General features: G+C 38.0%; 1 protein-coding gene across 1 annotated transcript; it reads left to right on the top strand.

Annotated features, from left to right (window-relative positions):
- Positions 1–5,807: 5,807 nt before the first annotated feature.
- LOC134578784 (astacin-like metalloendopeptidase) lies at positions 5,808–22,284 on the top strand. The gene is made up of 13 exons (XM_063437821.1): positions 5,808–5,873; positions 8,537–8,561; positions 10,141–10,227; positions 10,879–11,019; positions 13,985–14,102; positions 14,450–14,628; positions 14,789–14,870; positions 15,879–16,006; positions 16,446–16,558; positions 17,752–17,977; positions 20,092–20,210; positions 20,929–21,151; positions 22,215–22,284. Exons 1-13 carry the CDS (start codon positions 5,817–5,819, stop codon positions 22,226–22,228), a joined length of 1,512 nt encoding a protein of 503 aa, XP_063293891.1. The 5' UTR covers positions 5,808–5,816; the 3' UTR covers positions 22,229–22,284.
- Positions 22,285–23,453: the final 1,169 nt, after the last annotated feature.

The following is a 23,453-nucleotide window of genomic DNA, read 5'->3' as shown; positions in this document are numbered from 1 at the left end:
CCGATTGGGCAGCCTCAAGCGTTACTTGTTCCAGCTTTGGAATATCAAATAAAATCATTGGGGAAATGTGATACCTCGGTAAAGTCTCACTCATTACAGATTTGTTTTTGGACACCCCCATACACATACTTAAAGGGTCTCTCCAGTGCCAGGAAAACATATTCGTTTTCCTGGTACTGCAGGACCCTCTAGTGCCCCTCTCCCTCCCACCCCCCATCCCAAGTTGCTGAAGGGGTTAAAACCCCTTCAGTGACTTACCGGAGTCCAGCGCCAATGTCCCTCGGTGCTGGATCAGGCTCTGCCTACGCTCCTCCTCCGCCGACGTTAGCCGGCGGGGGAGACCTACTGTGCTTGTGCGGCCGTCGGCAGGGGAAACCTAATGCGCAATGGCTGCGCACGCGCATTAGACCTCCCCATAGGAAAGCATTAAATAATGCTTTCAATGCTTTCCTATGGGGATTTCGGCGACGCTGGAGGTCCTCACATAGCGTGAGGACATCCAGCATCGTTTTAAAACACTTTTCGTGTTCTATGAACACGGAAGTGTCCTCTAGTGGCTGTCTAGTAGACAGCCACTAGAGGAGGAGTTAACCCTGCACGGTAAATATTGCAGTTTATAAAAACTGCAATGATTACACTTGCAGGGTTAATGGTAGTGGGAGTTGGCACCCAGGCCACTCCAATGGGCAGAAGTGGTCTGGGTGCCTAGAGTGTCCCTTTAATGACAAAAAAAAGCTGTAGTTTGGCTATTTTCCCCAAAGTCTTGCCATTTCGAATCCGTTTTTGAAAAATATTAAGTTGTGTAAATAACCCTGGGAGAAATAAAGAAATGGAGAATTTATAAGACTGGGGTGAATACTGTTAAAACACTGTTAATCTAGCTGTATAATATCGAAAGATCATAAGAATTGCAACACATTTTTAGAAACATCTTTTTGTCATCTTTTCAATATAAATTTCAAGTGAATTGCAAAAAAAAATAGCAAAATATAGGTTTACAGTGCCGATTTAGAAATATTTACATAGTTGTCCCCTTAAATGGGAATTTTTTATATTTCAACGTTATTTTCAAATGTATTCAAATTTTACTCCAAAAAAGCCAAACTCAAAACCGAGAATTATTTCGATTTTAGGTCATGTAGCCTAAATTTGGAAATTCGCGTGGAATTCCTAACTAACACCTTAGTAAATCTGTGCAACATCAAGTATTCTACTGGTAATATCACAGAACATCTTTGGCATACTTATCCCAGGAGAAAAAAAAGTCAGAGCTTTTAGCACAACCAGTGAATGTGTTTATCCCTGATCCTTTCCTAGTGCAAACAAGAAAACTATGTTTTGATCCGAAATATACTTTATTGTAATGTTTACCATTGTTTCCTATTGCAGGAGGTTAATACACTCCACTTAACCCCTTAAGGACCAAATTTCTGGAATAAAAGGGAATCATGACGTGCCACACATGTCATGTGTCCTTACGGGGTTAAAGAGTATTTTCATTGAAGTAACAGACTGCACAACGCCATGTAACACAGCATATAAAGATAAAATAATTATTGCAAAAATTAAAAATGCAATTTTTTGCTTAGCCTTCGTTGGTTTCTGCTATTGTGCTTATCTCTGCTCAATAAATGTTATATTAAAAAAAAAAAATCATTGGTATTAATTTGCTACAAATATGCCATTATCTTTGCAGATCATGTTTCTTTGATAAGTCTAAATAAAAATAGGTTTTATTATCTTACCTTGTTTTTGCAAGTCAAGTGTTTTCTGAAACACAAACATATTTGCAAAGTTAAACGCAAGATAAAGTTATTTTATTTCCCATAGCTATACATTTCTGGTGTATTTTGTAATCGAAATAGTAAATGGATCTATTGAGTAAGCTCCAAGAGATAAATAACAATTTTCAGGTAGCAAGAGGTGCCTCAACGTCAAACTAGACTGTGAGCTCCTATGACTAGCACCATAATCCCTATTGTAACACTATGTATTTATAAATAGATTATATTTAATGTGTTATTTCACTCTATGACTACTTATTTGTAACTGTTCTAAAGTAACGTGGAATTTTCGGATACATGATAAATATAGTCATTAATAAGCCGGAACTCCATAATGACACTTATATTTAACCCAAATTTGCTGAGCCCTGTCAATCTCTGATTCTCCCATTAACTATGGAGACAGCTAAATTATTTCTGAACACATATTAGTTCACATATAAACATACTGAGGGTTTGGGGTATATTCACTAAGGATTGAATTGTGGTAGAATAAAACACACATTTTCTGTACAAACAGCTATATTGGGGCCATTTCTGGTCTAAAATGTACAATTCTGATTGCTATCCACCACAATTCACTGTTTATTTAGTGAATAAATCCCAGATATCATACTCAATAAACAGTGAATTTGGGTTATTTACCAGATTTAGGCTAAATATTCCAAAGTTGGAAAATATGATCTGGAAAACCTTTCAATCCACTGCAGTTAACCTTCAGTGACTAAACCCTGGCCTGGGTTGTGGTGAATTGACTGAAATATAGCCAAATAGCAAACATTACACCCAAATAGTTAACTTAGCCTACATGTCAAACTCAGTTGTTAACTTATAATTGAGGAAATAAATCCTTTAAAATATAACAGAATAACAATTCCTAAACATGGTTAAAAAAAATTAAAATACGACTAGTGTGTATTCACCTCTAACGGTTTCGCCTGGATAAACAGAAAGGTAGAGAAAAGCAAGATTAAGATTGGCCAGTGTGCCATTTTGGGGTTCCGTCAATGAGTGGTTGGGTCCTTGGTTCCTTGTCCAGATGTCTCTGCGTCTAGTTGTGATGCTATGTGATGTTACCCAGCATTGCTGGTCACTATATATGACTTGCTGACTGGGAGAGACCTAAAGATCCCTCCCTGGAACTAATTCATTAGTACGTATATTTTACAACATTAGGCTGGCAATAGTGCTTCAAGGAATCTACTAGTCTATTATTTTACAGTAGACAAGTTTACATGGATTTTATGACATCGTAAACTAATTTGGGCAGGGCCCTCTTCATCTCCTGTTCCCGTATTTATAAAACATCTTGTTAGAATAAATTGTTTGTCTTGTTTACTTATTGTACAGTGCTGTGGAATATGTTGCAGGTATATAACAAAAAATTGCAACTGAGTTTTTCTGAAGCAGGTAAAATATTCATTAGGTTTATTCACTAAACTGCGATTAGTCTGAGTGGCCTCTTACGGTCGCAGTAGTTAAGGCATTTCAGTTTGCTTATAAGGCTGTGTGAGGTTAGAAGCAGTAGAAAAGGTTTGGGAATCATTGCTTCATGACACTAGATGTGGCTATGAAAAATAAATGCTTGGTTAAGTCAAAGTATTAGGATCCACGAATAAACCCCCTAGTGAAACATTAGGAAATCATTTATTTTTGCCAAAGAACCCTGTGACTTTACATGCATGCTGTCACTATGTCGCACATTTATAGTGCATTGCAATACTTTCAAGCCAATGTATAAATAGGGGCATAAATTCTCGAGATGAAAATATAATTTTGCCTCTTTATAAATCGCTGGTAAGACCACACCTTGAATATGCTGTGCAATTTTGGGCACCTGTTCTAAAGAAGGATATCATGGCACTAGAAAAAGTGCAGAGACGAGCTACAAAATTGATAAAAGGAATGGAGCATTTTAGTTATGAAGAAAGGTTAAAAAATTTAAATCTCTTTAGTTTGGAAAAACGGCGCCTGAGAGGGGATATGATAATATTACACAAATATATTCGGGGCCAGTACAAAACATTAATTCATAAACAGGGCTATACATAAGGACACGAGGTCACACATTTAGGATGGAAGAAAGGAGATTTCATCTAAGGCAAAGAAAAGGTTTTTTTTACAGTAAGAGCAATAACGATATGGAATTCTTTGCCTAAAGAGGTGGTTTTGTCAGAGTCTATACAGATGTTTAAACTGCAATTGGATAAATACTTGCAAAAACATAACATACAGGGATATAATTTCTAATTAGTGGGATAATAGCTGCTTGATCCAAGGAGACATCTGACTGCTATTTTGGGGTCAAGAAGGATTTTTTTCCTAGTTTGTTGCAAAATTGGAAACGCTTCAGACTGGGTTTTTGCCTTCTTTTGGATCAACAGCAAAAGCATATGTGAAGAAGGCTGAACTTGATGGGCGCAAGTCTCTTTTCAGCTATGTAACTATGTAACTTTGTAACTATGTAATGAGGATTGCTCGATAGAGTCAGAAGCAGCTGCAGTCATTGCAAGCACTTCTATCACTGCTGTGTTTGACAGTACACGGGTATTTCTACAACTTTCTACCAAGAGAAGGAAACAGAAGGTCAATGAGGAGCTAAATGCTAAAGGTTTTAGCTGCAGCAATGATGCTGTTTTTTTTTTTTTTAATTGACAACTTAGACTCTGCAGCTTAACCCCTTAAGGACACGTGACATGTGTGACATGTCATGATTCCCTTTTATTCCTGAAGTTTGGTCCTTAAGGGGTTAAAGGAACACTATAGGCACCCAGACCGCTTCATGTCATTGAGGTGGTCTGGGTGCAGTGTCCCTGTTCCTTTAACCCTGCAATACAAACCATTGCAGTTTCAGAGAAATAACAATGTTTACATTGCAGTACTAAGACTGCCTCTACTAGCTGTCCACCAGACAGTCACTAGAGTCGCTTCCTGGAGTTTCACAGAGTTTAACTCCATGAGACGACGCTGCAAGTCCTCACAATTTGTATCTTTGTAAGAGGACATCCAGTGTCTTAAACTACTCATAGGAAAAAAAAATGAATCAACGCTTCCCTATGGGGAAAGGACTAGTGCACCGGTGATGCTCGCTTTGCATGCACACTAGGTTCCCCCTCGACACTGGCGTTGGAGCCGGCAGAGATAGAACCAGTGCTGAGGAACTTTGGTGCTGGAATCAGGAAGTGTTTAACCCCTTAAGGACACATGACATGTGTGACATGTCATGATTCCCTTTTATTCCAGAAGTTTGGTCCTTAAGGGGTTAAAGGGAGGTGGAGAGACACTATACTGTTAAGAATACAGTTTTGTATTCCTAACACTATAGTGTGCCTTTAACCCCTTAAGGATACATGACATGTGTGACATGTCTTGATTCCCTTTTATTCCAGAAGTTTGGTCCTAAAGGGGTTAAATGGGAATTTCACTCCTCTGGAAAAAATTACTTAATTGAAAAAAAACATTGAAAACCACCTAGAATTTGCCTTAACCTTTTTTCTTCATTTTTTTTTTTTTTTTTTTACATTTTACAATTAATATCACACTCCAGTTCAGTTCTGGCAGATACAGGCACACATTGTATTGAAGGAGGAGAAGTAGATACCTCTGTTATATACTTGTACATCGAGGTTTGACATAATTTTCAGGTAACATATTGGATTAAACACGCTACCTGTACATTACCGCCCTTCAAAAGTAGTGGTGGTTTCTAATTTCCCAGCATGAAATTGGACATTGCATTATAAATAATTGGAATGTTGATATCTGTCAGTGACTAAGAACCAAATGTAACTGGCTTTAAGTATCCCAAGGTCTCTCAAATAAAAATAGTTGACTTGAATATCTGCAGAAATGATCTGCACATTAGGAATTAAGCCCAGTGTCCTTATCAACAAGGTCACCTCTCCCGGGCACATTGGATCTGGCTGCATATAACCTTTCTCATTACTGCTATAAAAATATCAGCCTCTGCTAAGTTCTTGATCATTTATCATGAGATGTCCAACTGGAAAATTCTGTCAAATTGCTACAACAATGCACCCAGTGTACCTCTTGTGGTTCTGTCTTATTGGAGCCACTGAGCTGATCCCGGTAAGTGAAAGACTTTAGTCACAACAATGGGTTCCTCCATTCTCTCTGTACCTGACAATTGTGAACATATTTTTGGATTTCACACTGAGAGCCCATTGTCAGCCCTAACTATATCTTTACTTATGTGCTGTATAATGGGTCTGGGTCTGCTACTTTGTAGCACATGGCAAGGGGGGAGTCCAGTCTTCATGACCAGTTGTTATGGGACAACACAGGTTGGCAAGGGATTCTGGAAAATGTAGTCCTTGCATAGCTGGAGGGTCTTGAGGGGTTAGTGAAAGGATTAAGCAAGCTCATCCAGGAGCATACATTAATAAGGTGAAGTCGGAAGACTAATTAACACTGGTCATCATATCAGGCCTTCCAAATACTTTATTAATAATGACTCATTGTCATACCTGGCACAAGGGACAAGTAATATCAATGCCTCTTTTTGGCATAGATCTGACCCTGTAACATTCTAGTGTTTAAAACTACCTAGCGCCATTGCAGTGCTAAGTGTAATGGTAAAAATATCTCCATTTGAATTTTTAGAATTTTTACACTGATTTTAGTTACATAATATTTCATTTTCTCGTCATTGTACCTCTGCTGTCCTCAGTATTGGCTGTAAGATAAGAAATGCACTTTAATGTTACTTTATTAAGATTTAATCCTTTGAGGTCTATTCTCTAAACAACGGAGAATTGGAAATACTGAGCCACAATAGATCATGAAAACTATATAAAACTGGGTAGGAGTGAAATTACCTCCGATTTCTGTCTGTTTTGACCTAAAAGATTTCCTGTTCTCCACCTTTCTCACTATAGTGGATAATCTTATACTGAATAATCTTGCATTTAAATCTTTTAAAGGAAACAGCAAATTTGCCAAAGGGAGAAAAAAAACAAACGTCTAATTACAAGCTGTTTGGGTGTGTATGAGATGAAACAAGTCTAACTTGGGATACGAAATTTAAATTACCTCTTATCTACCACTCAAACAATATCCTGCCCTCAATCTGTATTCGGTGTCACTGCAGACTAGATGGTAAATTGCCAGTGGCTTAAGATAAAAAGATAGATTAAAATTAAGACTAACAGATAAGATGTTGCTTACCCTTAAAAAAAATCAAATTCTTAAAAATAGTCTTTTTTCCTTTGTTTAAAATCTTTATATACAAGAAGGCATCAATGAATTCATTTAAAATCTAGAAAAGAGGCATTCATGGATGGTTAACTCATATTTCAAATAAATAATACACAATGTTTATTCACCAAATTGGGAACTCTGGAGAACTGACAAAGAAAGTGAAACGTTTGGCCAAAATCGCTGCAATGGAAAAAGTTGGAAAATATTTAACACATTTTTTTTTTGTCTTAATATGTTTTAAATTAACATTCCCTTTTCAGTTGTCCATCATCCCTGATTTAATACATAAAGATGCAACTAACTTAACATCTCATGGTTCATGTATTCACATTTTTAATAAGAAAATTAACACGTTCTTGTGTGACAGAGAATACATAAAAAAGCACTCATTTTAATCTACCCTAACTGAGTATTTCATGTTTTTAAAAAAATATGCATATGCAAACTTAAAAAGTTATTTTATAAGTTTACGTTTCTCAGCAAAAGACACGATGCAATGATGGTGGCTGTCAGAAATAGTTTGAAAGAGGCAGACACAACCTGCACGTAGATACAACTTTTTTATCAATATATTTGCTGGTAATTTTGCCAATACAGTACTATATATCGATATCTATACCTACCAGAGTGCCTTAAAGTAACACGCCAAACATGGCGGCATTGTACAGTTACAAATGTATACTTCCTGCTTGAAATAATTTCAGACGGCAATTTGATGGGATTTAGTGAGGCAGTACTGTGCACACATGTATTTAGTGTTTGTAACAAATTTGTATGAAAAAAATACTTCGCCTTTTGAACGTTTTCCCTGTGCCTATGATTAAGGCCAACTCACGCTTGCAGGACTTCTCGCGGGCAGCTCTCTTCCTATGGAATAGCCTGCCTACCACCATCAGACTCTCCCCTAGTTTTCAATCGTTTAAGAAGTGCCTTAAAACCCATCTCTTTAAGAAAGGTTATGGCCTCCCAGACTAACCTCTACCTCACATACCTGTCTCTTGCTCTCTCCTAAAGGGCAGCGTTTTACTCTCTCCTCCAGCCCTGCTTCACTCCCACCTTATATGATTGCTATTTCCTGTCCTATTGTGGTTTATACCCCACCTCCTATAGACTGTAAGGTCGTTTGAGCAGGGTCCTCTTCAACCTATCGTTCCTGTAAGTTTTCTTGTAATTGTCCTATTTATAATTAAATCCTCCCTCTCATAATATTGTAAAGCGCAACGGAATCTGTTGGCGCTATATAAATGGCAATAATAATAATAATAATAATAGTAATAATAAGGTGTCTCTCTATCTGTTCTGATTGCCTTACACATGCCCTGCATCTATTGGTGACATTTTTATATATCTGTATATGCTGATAATCTGCACATTAAAATGTACATGTCAACATCATTTCCAACAATCTACATGTCAACATCATTACCGTCTATTCATTATATTTGGGTTGCATTAGTCATTTATTTGGATTTAGTGTTTGATTTCCTCGGCTTCTCAGAATTTCTAACATCTGTGCCCTCTTGTATTTACAGCTGGTAAAGAGAGCCCCTGGAAATGGTGAGTGGGTGTTGATGTGTACAGATATATGTTTAAATAGTGTTACAGTGTATCTATGATTCAAAAATTTAAAAAAAAAATTCAACAGCTGTGAAAAATAAACTATTAGGAAATTGTTAAGAAATATGTTTACACATCTCACAAATCCCTATTGCAGTTTTACATGAGGTGATAGATTCACAGGACCTTCCTACATAAATCAAGAGATGGACTGTGCCATTTTATGCAAATGAACTCTACATCCCATGATCCCCTGAGTGGATACAGGTGCATCATTTGAAAGTTATTGACTGCAAGTAAAAAGTACCCTCAAAGTATCAAAGGACATCCAATACTGTATATGTTCATTGTTGATAAATAGGTATTTTTATTGGCAATGTGTAGTCACGTGTTCCTATAGCATAACATAGCTTCAAGGTGATTAGCCTTCTCCCAAACTAGGCCATACCTTCCAACACCTGGAGATGAGAATTTGGTAACAAGAGGGTTCAAAGCATAAGTGATATAAGGATTAACAATCAGGAATCCCATATCAAGACTGTTTCACCAGAACTTGAACAGTTAATAGGTATCCAGGGTCTGACCAAGCGGACTGCCGCTTTCATCAGCCTCCTGGACGCTCGCCCCTGTGTGCCCGCCCCTTTTTATGACGCGGTACACGTGAGCCAGTGTCATGATGTCAATAGAGCTCTAAGAACCAGAGCTCAGTGTACTCTCACGTTTTGGGGGCATGCTTATGCTAACCACACCCCAAACATAAAAAAAAAATCACAGTTCACCCAAGGCACAGTGCCCTGTTGTGGTTCCTAGAGTTTCTGTTGTCCCAATAGCGCATTCCTCTGTCTGTTTATTGTATTTTGGCATTGACCTGGCTTTCTCTTGATTATTCTGTTTTTCTGGTTCCCTTTACTCGGCTCTGCCGCTCGTATTTGTGATTTTCTGGCGTCCCTTGACCTTAGCTTGTTCTGTCATTCCTTTCTCCTTGTCTTTATTCTACCTGTCCGGCTATTCTAAGGACCGGTTTAGGGACATTTTTATCCGTCTCTATTTTTCTAAAGGAATTTTCATTCTGTGTGTTGGGTATAAACTCCAAAGTTAGTATTGTTTCTATAAATCTGTATGTTGATCAGTTAAGCAACTTATCCTCATTTTAGTATGCAAGACTCTGTAAAATTGTTTTATAATATAGAGACATATAAAATGGCACTAAGTGGCACTAAATGGCAAAAGTATTGCACTATTCTTACATATTTATATACATTGTCCGCAACCAAATTCTGCAAAACAGTTAGATCATTTTGGTGCACACCGCTGCTTATGTCTGCAGAGAATTATTTCATACGTAAGCGAAACTATAATAAATGCATTAGAATTATACCAGCTCTCTCACAGAAATATTTTTATAAAGATCCCCATTAGAGTCTGTTCTGAAATCTAGGAGAATGTATGTCTCTCTTACTTTCTCCCAGTGAGAAACTGCGTTTGTACCTTTGGATATTTATTAAAGGTTATAATGTCTCACACTTCGCAGTGACAGAGGTTGTGTGTCTTACTCTTAATAGCTCTGTATATCTTTCAGGTCACTCAACCCTATCGCTCGACACTGGCTATGAGGGAGAAGAGATCACAGATGATGTTTTCTCCCAAATCCTAAAAATCAACAAAGGTAATGCTGTTTTCTTTGATAACTTGAAGGACCTTTGTAATGAGAACATCCCCAAATACAGTATATGGGATGCGTGATCGCTCTGAGAATGTAATGAGTAAGCTCTGTTCAGTACAAATCTCGTTAGTCTGTTGTTCCTCCTGTGAACCAGTTCCATGTAGCTGTCTTGTAAATGTTAAGGTTTTCAATACTCTGGATCTGGTCAGCCATTTTGATTTTTTGCTAACCGGTGTTGTTACGATTTGTATAGAGTTGGTTCTGAGAACTCACCCATCCCATAGGAATCTTAATACAGCTCACTGGGAATGTAAGAAAACACACATATGTTGGCCCTATTCCTAAAACATATTTGGCAAAAAAAATGATGTCATTCTTTTGGCTGACTTAAATGGAACTCTATCGCAGATGGAAATAATTAGGTCAATAGGTGGATACATATACATGTATAATGGTCGACTGTTGAGTTTCTCAATGTAAGTCTTTTCAGAAGAATGTTCATTAATTCAAGATGGAATGTTGAAAATGTGTTCATCCAAATATATGTAATGTGGCCAGTAGTTACCTATAATTGATCATTCTGCACGGGACTTCAAATCTTAGAAGACTTGTGAAGGTATTATATCTGCCTAAACTCTCTTTCTCTCTCGGTAGGTAGCACAATGACTCTTTACCATGGAGACATAGTCATGAACTTAAATAACGGTTATAGTGCCTCGAAGTGTGTTGACTGCCTGTGGACAAAATCTGCAGATGGAACAGTTAAAGTCCCTTACAGCTTGTCTACTGATTACAGTGAGTGTGGAGTTTGCAGCAGGTGTCCCTAATCAGGTCCATGAAGGCCAAACTAACATTGGAGCAGCCAAACTGTTAGCATTAGATAAGAACGTGCTTTATAAATAACTACAAACACAAAACACTGGCTTCTATATATAGAGTGTTGCCAAAATTGATATCTGTCTCAAAATTCTATGGACTTTCTATTTATTTCTCTGTGCTTTTCTCTAATTATTGGGGCACAAAATCATTATTTTGGGTGCTATTCGCCATGCTTGCAATTGTAGAGAATTTACCATGGTTAGAAAATACTTTGAAAAAAACTCAGAAAACTGGAAAAATAGTCAAGTTCAAGAATATTTCCAATTCGACTATTTTTTACCAAAATTTTGCAATTTAAATGCTCACTGTAGAGCACATTTTAGCAAATAAGACCCAGTGACAAACATACGAGGTTTGTGAATTCATTTTAGAGTTTTTTCACTAAGCCAAGAAATGCATAGAATTAACAATGAACTGCTAATTTTAATTCTAAATAGATACATTAGAAAAATATAGCCTACTTTTCCCATTTTCCTTCATTTTGAAAGCTGTACTCACTCACAGTAAAACATGAACTTTTTAATTACCTGCACAACACAAAGGACACATTTTTTGTCTTAAAATGTATTCCAAACCACTGTAGACACGTTAAACCTTATAATAATTAACTCAATTATTCTTACTGGCATTTTCTGGGATATTGGGTCCCAAAAAGAATACTTCTTAGCATTTTTTTTTAATTAAACCCCTAGCACTACATTCCATTCATCCTTCCATCGACCCAGCCATCCACACACCCACCCATTCATCCATCCATCCATCCACACTCCCACCCATCCACCTATCCATGTGTTTACCCATTCTTCCACACACCCTTTCATCCACCCATCCATCCATGTATCCACATATCCACCCACCCATCCATCCACTCATCTATCCATTTATGTATCCATACATCTATTGATCTATCCACAATCCATCAATCCATCCACACAACCATCCATCATCCATCCACCTATCCATGTGTCCACCCATTCATCCACACATCCTTTCATCCACCCATCCATCCATGTATCCACATATCCACCCACCCATCCATCCACTCATCTATCCATTTATGTATCCATACATCCATTGACCTATTCACAATCCATCAATCCATCCACACAACCATCCACTCATCCATCCATCATCCACCCATCCATACATTATCCACCCATCCATCCACTCATCTTTCATTCCATCCACCCATCTTTCCATCCATCCTTCCCTCCATTCATCCACCCATCCTTCCATCCATGGTCGACAATTCCAAAGGCCAAATGGAAAGCTGGTGCCAAGGACTCAATGGTATTCAAGGCACCACTGTGGCTCTAATATAGACCAACACGAATTAAAAGGTATAGATCAGTCCTGAAATAAAAGAGCTTGCATTTTGTTTTAGATCCCAAATACTATCCAAGGAGCTTGCAATCTGTCATCGGTTACTTTTCAAGGTTTGCCAAGGAAAAATATAGCCTACTTTTCCCATTTCCTTCATTTTGAAAGCTGTACTCACTCACAGTAAAACATGAACTTTTTAATTACCTGCACAACACAAAGGACACATTTTTTTGTCTTAAAATGTATTCCAAACCACTGTAGACACATTAAACCTTATAATAATCAACTCAATTATTCTTACTGGCATTTTCTGGGATATTGGATCCCAAAAAGAATACTTCTTAGCATTTTTTTAATTAAACCCCTAGCAGTACATTCCATTCATCCATCTACACATCAACCCATGCACCCATCGATGTATCCACCCAGCCATCCATGCATCCATCTACTCTTCACTCAACCCATTCATCAATCCTTCCATCAACCCAGCCATCCACACACCCACCCATTCATCCATCCATCCGTCCACACTCCCACCCATCCACCTATCCATGTGTCCACCCATTCTTCCACACACCCTTTCATCCACCCATCCATCCATGTATCCACATATCCACCCACCCATCCATCCACTCATCTATCCATTTACGTATCCATACATCCATTGACCTATCCACAATCCATCAATCCATCCACACAACCATCCACTCATCCATCCATCATCCACCCATCCATACATTATCCACCCATCCATCCACTCATCTTTCATTCCATCCACCCATCTTTCCATCCATCCTTTGCTCCATTTATCCACCCATTCATCCACCCATCCTTCCATCCATGGTCGACAATTCCAAAGGCCAAATGGAAAGCTGGTGCCAAGGACTCAATGGTATTCAAGGCACCACTGTGGCTCTAATATAGACCAACACGAATTAAAAGGTATAGATCAGTCCTGAAATAAAAGAGCTTGCATTTTGTTTTAGATCCCAAATACTATCCAAGGAGCTTGCAATCTGTCATCGGTTACTTTTCAAGGTTTGCCAAGGACACTGGGAGGATTGAACCTCATCCTGGACTATCAAATACATGTTTTTTTTTTTTTTGTTTTTTTTTTTTAGAAACAAACTGCACTTTTTGCAGAGTGGCTAGATATAGGTTAGTAGGGTAACTCTCCTATTCATAAATCAAATCTCCAAATTAGAAATTTCCATAAATCTTACTTTTTTTAATGAAATCCATGGAAATAATTAGTTAAAAAAAACATAAACAGTAAAGGAAGATACCCACGTGCCATCAAATAATTTATGAAAGAAAATAATTCTCTATTCCATTGTTTATTTAAAAATTAGAAGACAAAGGTCTATGATTATGGACTATCTTTCTAGAGTATTAGCTAGCTATTCTTAGATATTGAAAATGCATTCTGGGAGTATCCTGTTAAAACAAAGGTTGACTACACTTCTGCAATAACATTGTGTTGGACCCTACTTAGCAGCTAGGTATGTGATTGTATTTTAACCCATTGTGATCATTGTTTTTTACTCTCCAAACTCAGGTGATGATGAGCAGAGATTTATCCACCACGTGCTTCTGGACTTTTCCACATTGACCTGTGTCCACCTAGTAGAACGCTCAACAGAAGAAGACTATCTAGAAATAGGCTCTGGAAACGGGTGAGCTACACTGTAATGATGACTAATTTCTGGACTTTTAGGAGTGGACTGACTCTATTCTATTGTTCCTTCATCAACTGGGAAATAGATGAAAATGTCTAAATATAGCAACATATATCCACCAGTAGTTAAAATCTAAGAGAGTTCTCTAAGTTATATGTAAATCCATAATAAATGTATCAAATGTTACGATTTTTACCCCAAAGGCCAAAAATGTTAAGTAAGCATATTCTGTCTTTCGGACCCAAACCATGAAATATTACAGTAAACTTTTAAATATAACCTTTCTTCTTATACAGCAGAATTTTTTTTAGAAATCCATGCTCACATGTTGATCTCTGTTTCAGGTGTTGGTCTTCCATCGGTAAGGTTGGTGGAGCTCAATTTCTATCGGTGATGAAGTCTGGATGTATGGCAAGAGGTGTCATTCAGCATGAAGTTCAACACGCCTTGGGATTTTACCACGAACAAAGTCGCAGTGACAGAGATGACTACATTGATGTCAAATGGGAGTACATAAACGATGGTATGAAACACTACAGAAACTCAAAATCTAATCAGCCTGAAACAAGCGATCAGCTAAATACTGTGGCAGATCTGATATCTGTAAAAAAAGAATGTGTGTGTATATTTATTTTTCTTTCTTTGTGCTATAAGTAAAAACGTATATATTTTTTGAAATGCAGAAGACAGGGTCAACTTTGAGAAAATGGAAACAGACAACATGGGTCTACCCTACGATTACTCTTCAGTAATGCATTATGGAAAGTAAGTGGTTTTCAGAGTTTTATTGCTTTCTTATAGCTATCGGAGTATAGTAAGTAAAGCAAACATTCTAGAGCTAAATAAGTACCATGGATACATGAGAGGTACACTTTGAACACTTTATTGGGAAAACCTATACATGCCAAAAGAAACAGCAACTCTGCTACTTAATATATACATTATTAGACCTTGTCAATATTTTATTTCTTTATTTTATTTTACGCACTTGTTCACCTTAAAGGGACACTGTAAGCACCCAGACCACCTCAGCTCATTGAAGTTGTCTGGGTGCTGTGTCCCGGGTCCCTTAACCTTGCAAAGCTAATTATTGCAGATTTTTATCAACTGCAATAATAAGCTTTACGGGTTAACTCCACCTTTAGTGACTTTCTATCAGACAACCACAAGAGTGACTTCCAGGTCGTTAGGTGACTTTTGGTCACCTAACTGATGCTGGAAGTCCTCACGCTATGCATAAGGACTTCCAGCGTCACCGGAATCCCCATAGGAAAGCATTGTTTAAATGCTTTGCAATAAGGAAATCCTATTGACCCCCCTCTTATGGGGGCAGTGTTTGTGGGGCACTGTGTGTATGGGGGGCAGTGTTTGTGGGGCAGTGTGTGTAGTGTGTGTATGGGGGCAGTGTTTGTGGGACAGTGTGTGTAGTGTGTGTATGGGGGCAGTGTTTGTGGGACAGTGTGTGTAGTGTGTGTATGGGGGCAGTGTTTGTGGGACAGTGTGTGTAGTGTGTGTATGGGGGCAGTGTTTGTGGGGCAGTGTGTGTAGTGTATATTTTACTTCTTCTGCTGTAGGTAAAATGTCCTTTCTTCAAGACAGGGGTGAGCCAGACATGCTCTTCCAGAAACATAGTTTACTACCTAGTGTTTACTTTCTTGCCATCAGTAACTATTACCATAAACCACGGTCTGTGGATGTGTGAAATTCATTTGCAATGAACGATTGAACAATATCACTGACATATCACTAATTTAACTAGTCTTTATGTTTCAGGTATGCATATACTAACACATCCGGACAGGCAACCCTTATTCCCAAACCTGACCCAAGTGTAGAAACTGGGCAAAGATATGGACTTAGCCCACTTGATGTTTCAAGGATCAACAAGTTGTACAATTGCCGTAAGTGCCCAACTGCATGCGCTTAATCTGCGGCTAGACCCAGGCAGGGTTAAATAGTTTTTATCCTAATAATATCATCAGCAAAACCATTGCTCAAATTCCTCCATGCAAATGTTTTTCCTATTTAAATTAATTTTGGTGTTTTTTTTTTTTTTTTTTAACATTCTTTTCTCATTTAGTTGTAAATCTCACTCATTTTAATTTATTTTTTTCTCCGTTGTACAACTTTTAGTGCTTGGACACAACACACATTTAAAAAAAAAAAATCGGAATACTTGTTGCTAGATTCTATATGAAAATTGACATTTATGCATACTACATACGTGCAAAGCATGGGAGGCACAAAACACACTGATCAGTATTATTACGCACTGAGCACTATATTACATCACTGGTTCACTGACCCCCTCTTGACTTACGATATTGCTTCCCTTTTCAGAACATTGCGGTTTCCTGTTATCAGGGTACAGTGGGTCTCTAGACTCTGAAAATTACTTGTCTGCATATTCAGAAGCAACCAGCTGTGTTTGGCTTATAAGAGTGGACAAAAAGGTGATTTCAAACATTACACAAATTTGACGAATAGCTCTGTAGGACGTGGAATTGGAACGGAGCATTTTTGGAAAAAAGAAAAGAAGAAGAGAAAATAAATCTTGAAGATCTACATGTCTCCAGTAGGGCTAGACATAGTCCAGCAATTATGACTTTTGAGAACTAGTAACAGATAGAGGAATAGAAGAAAATGAATGTAAAAAGGCTATACCAGCCCCCTCTAGTGGGGAAGTTTATTGCAGCAACTATAACTATAAACTTTTAGAGAAAAATATATCCAGTACTAGGTAGCACAGATATTCCTCTTGTAGTACGTCTGGCACGCTCACTCAATTACTGAATTAATATTTCAGAAGTTAAGGTTAATTGACAGAAAAGTATGATTTTCAGTCGATGTGTTAAACACAAAAGAGGAGGGTGGGGGGCGGGGGAGGAGGGGGCTAACATTGGTAGGAGCCAAAAATTCCCCCGACCTTCTCTAACTTGAACAATTTGGGCTTAAAGGTCTGCGTGAAAGTCAATAGTTATATATATACAAATGCAGAAAGATAAGTCCTGCGCTCACTCCCATCACTGGGCGGCTGCAATGACTACAGTACACATCAGCCCCAATATATAGTAAAAACCAAAGAAAAACAAGTTACATGCGCTCTCTCCATAATCCCTATGTATTTTTAAACAAATGGAGGTTTTTTAGTTACCTCCAATGGCCATGAGAGGATGAGCCCACCTGCCAACGTCAAGGCAGACCCCCCTAGGTGGGTCCTAACTCTAACCATTCACCTTGCTATAGGTGAGGGGTTATATATATAGTTATATTTATGTATTCTGAATCCTCTTGTGTGCTTATTTTATGGCTCCATTTATTGATTGCTTTTCATTTTATTTATTATTTTTATTATTATAGCGCCATCACATTCCTTAGAGCTGTACATTGGGATTTATCAATGAACTAGTCATGTAATCCTGGTTTAGTTAAAAAGTATCTTATTCTTACGGACCCCAAACCAAGGTGTCAGGTTGAAGTTTTCAGGCTAAATGAAAGTTTGATATTAAAATAAGTTGACCAGGATAAAAGTTATTATATAGCTTGGTTGTGCATTGTCCCGTATAACCACATCCAAGGCTGCAATTATTGTTACTAACTATATTAAAAAATGTATATAAACCTAAAAGTTCTTTTCCACCCGCAGGTTCTCTTGGATTTTGACACATTTGATGTGGCACTCTCTGCTGGATGCTCCACTTATTACATCACAGTATATGATGGTAGTACAAAGGATTTTCCTGTGCTCTTGGACAAGGCTTGTGGCAACCAAGAGATCCCTCTGCTGGTTTCTTCCACCAATGCCATGCTGGTGGAGTTTGTCCATGAAGAACCTGTCACAGCAGCTGGCTTTAAGGCTTCCTACAGCTCAGGTTCTTAATTTATACTTGCTAAATGACCATCTCTCTGCTGAATATAATTAAACTCTGCCAAGTCCACCCCAGAACAACTTAACATAGGACATATTTGCCTTCCTAACCTCCAATCAGGAGGTTAGGAGCCTACCCTATGTTTTTCATTCTTCAATCATTTAAGCCTAATTTATCATCGGTTTTAGTTTGCTAAAGTTAAATTAATATTCTTCATGATTGAGTGATCAATACATTTTTGTGTTATATGCAGTGGTGTATTCTGTTTTTTTGCTGCCCTAGGCATGACAAAACTCAGGTACACCCTCCTCCATTCTAAATTTGCTTAAAACCAACATGCTCTTTGCCTGACAGACACACGCCCTCAGACAAACACACGTCATTGACTGTTTAAACAACACACACTTTCACTGAAACATACACAGACATAAACACTCACTCATTCACAGTTACACACACACTCACATTCACCAACAGACACACATACACTCACTGACAGACAGACACACACACATACACACTAACTTACTGACAGATACACATACACACTCACGCACACTCACTGATGGATGCACACTCACTCAGTGTCAAACAATCATATACTCACTGACAGATACACACATACATATTCAGTGTCAGACACACACTAGCTGAAAAACACACACATATTGACAGACATACACACACACATACACACACACACACACTGACAGACATACACAAACACTGACAGAAACACATTCTCAGTGACAGATATGCATATACACACTGACACACGCATACACATACTGACACACACATACACACACTGACAGACTCTAAGTGACAGACACACACACACTGACAGACACACATACACACTTACTGACAAACACATATACACTCTCACTGACAAACACATATACACTCAGTGACAGACACACATACACACTCACTCATTGACAAACACACATACACTCTCACTGACAGACACACACTCTCACTAACAGACACACACTCTCTCTAACAGGCACACATATATTCTCACTAACAGACACACACACACACTCATTATCAAACACTAACAATTTTTTTTATTTTTTTCAATGCACCCAGTGGGGCTGGCTGCAGATTGGCTGGCAGGTGCACAGTGGAGGCGGGCAGCGAGGGAGCTCTGATCCTTCTGCTCAGCTCCCTCGTGCGCCTCTCAGTGATGCAGGAGCCGGGGTGATGTCATATTCCGGCATCACTGTGGGGCGCGCAAGGAAGCTGTTCAGGGAGAGGTCAGGGGACAGCGCTCCCTCGCAGCCTGCCTCCTATATCAACCCCCAGTACAGGAGGCTGGCCAGGCATCTGCCAGGGCTTTTGGGGGAGGCTTTTTTTGCCGCCCCCCCCCCTGAAAGTGCCACCCAAGGCAAATGCCTTTCAGCCTCGCACTAAATACAAAGCTGCTTATATGAATGTAAAATAAAACATAAAAAATCTTGGTACACACTGGGTTGCTAGATCCACCATGTTTTCTTGTCTACAAAACAATGGGCAATAAATTAAAAGTGATGCCCAAGATTATGGCGATACGTTCCTGATTAGTTAAATGATTTATCTCTTTCAGCATATGAATTCTATAAACAATATGGAAATACTAAGGGTTTCTTTGTCCAGGAAAACATGGTTGATCTGGCAATCCTGGCAATATTTACCTTGAGCAAATGTACCCTACCTCTTACTTCACTCTATATTCCCCATACACCCCCATATTCCTATCCTTCTCCCTGTACCACACCTCTTACTTTTCTATATTTCTCCATACTCCCCTATATCTCATATCGATGACATTGACCATGATACAGAGAACATTCAACTTGGTCTATACATTGCTTTTCGAACACTCGCCTTGCCTGCAACCAACACTTTTCAATTTATTTAGAATCTGTTTTTTAACAGGAATAAAATCAATCAAATTTAGGTCACAGTACAAATATCTAAAAGAGAATGTGGTAATATTTATGAAATCACCCAGGATATAGGTTTTTATGTTTTAAGATAATGATAAACAAAATAAGGAAAAATAAAATCAAATCAATAAATGACTTATTAAACTCTATCTGTTTATTTTCAAACAACGCTAAATTCTGCAGTGTCCTGTGGTGGAACATACACGGAAGATGAAGGTACCATCACATCTCCTGATTACCCCAATCTGTACCCCAACCAAGCAGATTGCATTTCCACCATATGGGCTCCTGTAGGCTATCAGGTGAGAAGACTGTAAGAAGAAATGTAAAGGGTTATTCATTGAACGGAGAATTCAAAGTGAATTTAAAATGTAAGGCCAGAATACCCAAGGTGGACACATAGCTGACTTTGAGAATGTTTCCATCTCAGCTATTTTGACATAAAATTCGAAATTAACTATGTATTCAATAAATAATCCTATTATAGTAAATAACCCTATTATAGATCTCAAAGGGGCCACAATGATACATGTAATGTGATTTAATTTCACAATGATCAGTAATACAAAGGGACTTATTGCTGCAAAAATGAATGTTTTGTGAATATCAGTTATTGATGTAGGACTAGTGTTACCAATTGGCCTATCTGGGGGTAGGTAAGGATAAAGTGGATTTTAGTGGATTTTACAATACATTAAAACAACATATTTTATTTGTGCATTCCTTATCTGTCACTAAGCAAAACCAAGAATTATAGAGAATTGACAAGGTAATTGCAAACAGTAGACTGCAATAGCCAAATTGCAAAATGTCTACAACTCAGATATTTTGCCGACTAATCTATTTTGGCTTAAAATAAGCAATTCCCTTAAAGAGTTAGGAAACTATCATGAAAAAATATTTTTTTTGTCAAGCTGTAATATATGGTAATATCTGTGACTGTGTCAATGTAGGAATAACAGAGTTGTGTTCTCCACACGGCTGATGATATATCACTGATTAATCTTGTGTCTTCTTCAGATTGTACTGAACTTTACCACCATAGATCTGGAGTTTTCCACCTCTTGTCTTTATGATTATCTAATTATTAATGATGGAAGCAGACCCAGCTCTCCAGAACTGGGCAGATTGTGCTGGGACAATCACATCCCGCCCATCCTGTCCACAGGAAATGTTCTTCTGCTCCAGTTCCACACCGATAGTTGGTTCAACAAACCCGGCTACAGAGCTGACTACTATTTTGGTAAGTGCCTACTACCTGATGACTTCCCACGTTGGTTTCCATCCTTCTGATTATCTATTCTTCCCAGGAGATTCTGGGTCTCCATGGTTTAGTTTTAGGGTTCACTGCTTACTATTTGTCACTCTTTCAAAGGTTATTCCAACCACCATAACCACTTCTACTTTTAGAAGTGGTCATGATGGTAGGAGTCAGTATGTCCTTGAAACCCTGCACATACTGAGATATAGGCATTTGTGTGCCCGGCACACGTGACATTCGGGGCCCAGAACTCTATTCTGGACTGCCAGATGTCAATTCTGTGCATAAAATATGAAAAAAATAGAGCAATATTACTCACAAGCCCAGAGCCAAATCAGCATATGGCTCTCATGGGAAGCGTGATGGGACGCTTAATAGGATGTCCCCATCCTTCTTCTTGTTGTTCCTTAAGGAACAACAAGAAGAAGGATGGGGACATCCTATTAAGCGTCCCATCACGCTTCCCATGAGAGCCATATGCTGATTTGGCTCTGGGCTTGTGAGTAATATTGCTCTATTTTTTTTCATATATATCTCTACTAAACAGTATTATACTATGCCATTCTGTTCTATTTCCTAGAATCATCAGACGTGTGTTCCACCAATTGTATGTATTTCTAATATTTCTGTATAAGTGGTATAAGGGGTTCCCACTTGGTGGTCTGTAGCTATTTCTTGGCTACCACACGCATTTTACTACTGTATATTCACTTGTTTACTCCTGTGCATAAAATATGTCCGTCGTCAGCATGTCGAAGCCTGGATGTCCCCTCCTCTCCTCTCTCTTCAACAATGCTTCCATTCAGCTATTTTGATCTGCATTTTTAAATTTACTTTGAATTCACTTGGATTTCCCAACAATCCTCAGTCTAGTAAATACCTCTACAACGGTCTCTAGTAGTTTTAATTGGAGAACAGGAGAACAAGTTTTCCACAATTTTCATATTTTCTCAGGCCGTATATAATAAATAAGTGTGTGTGTGTGTGTGTGTGTCTGAACAGTAGCACAATGTCATTTTTATAATACTGTGATTTTTTTTTTCAGTGAAGTCGTCTTAGACTGAAAGATTTTCAAGCCTTTGTATTTTCGCTGGAATCGAGAAAATTAGAAGACCATTTTGTGTAAAATTAGAAAAAAATAATTAGAATTACAGTTTTTCTGTCCTAAATTATATTTTTGATTTTTTTTATATCAAGTTTATTTTTTTTCATCATCACTACCAAGCTGCAAAGTTAAAACTGTAACAAAACATGAGCTGGTCTCTCCTTTCTTCTAGCTCACGAAAAAAAAAAATGTATGCTTTTTATAGCCTTATACCTATGCTATAACTTTTTTTTATCATACTAACTATATTATATTGATTCTCACTGCTGCATGCTGAGCATACTTCCTAAGGAATAATTGAGTTAGATTGGCATGCAGATGGGTGATGGATACAGCTGGCTTTTAAACCTAGTAAGGGTAATTCACTGAAAAAAGCTGTAGTGGTTATGGTGCTTAGAGAGTTCCATTAAGAACTTTTGAAGAAGGAATAAAAGCAGGTGATCAAAAGCAGATAATTGTAGTCAGTAAATTATGCAAATTCTGTATACTCACCATATTCTGTAAACTAGCAGAGTTCAGGATGATGGAATTTTAAAAGGGGCAATCCACTGCCTAAATAAAAAAAATAAAAAAAACGTTTAGCAGATATATCCTAAATAAAAGCATGCATGCATTTAATTATGCATTGTTTCATTGGGGTATATATAAAAAATAGCTTGCAAAATATGCAAATTTCTTCTCTGCAGCCTTTGCAAGCACGCCCCTTCCAAGCCCGCCCATACTTTCTGTGTTTGTCCAATCACAGACTTCCCAATGGAGCTCTATGAGAAGTCTTTGCAAGTCATGTGCTCTGAGCAATTGATAGCTATTGCGTTTACCTCCACACAGCTTATCAAACCAAGAATTTATTATCTGATTGGGTGTAACAAGGATAGTTTATAAAAGTGTCAATTTCTATTGAAATCTACACTTCTGTAAAAGAAAAAAAAAAGAAAGCATCCTTCACACATAAAGCACTTCAGCAAGATAAAGTAATTTAGGCTTCTGGATTGTCCCTGTAAGTAGCCAGGTAATGAGCAAGGGTTAGGGTACGAATACATGTTAAACATGAAAAACATGTTAAAGGTCAACGCCATAAAACAGTAAACCGTGATGAAATGCCTTGTTGAGTAACCGGAACCATAAAAGGATATGATCAGCCAGGGAGATGCAATGTACTAATCATTATTTTTAGAAATT

Source organism: Pelobates fuscus, chromosome 12 (assembly GCF_036172605.1).
Source record: "Pelobates fuscus isolate aPelFus1 chromosome 12, aPelFus1.pri, whole genome shotgun sequence".
In the NCBI taxonomy this organism is placed as follows: Eukaryota; Metazoa; Chordata; class Amphibia; order Anura; family Pelobatidae; genus Pelobates; species Pelobates fuscus.
Note: the sequence above shows the minus strand (reverse complement) of the source record. Positions and strands in the feature narration are given on the sequence as shown.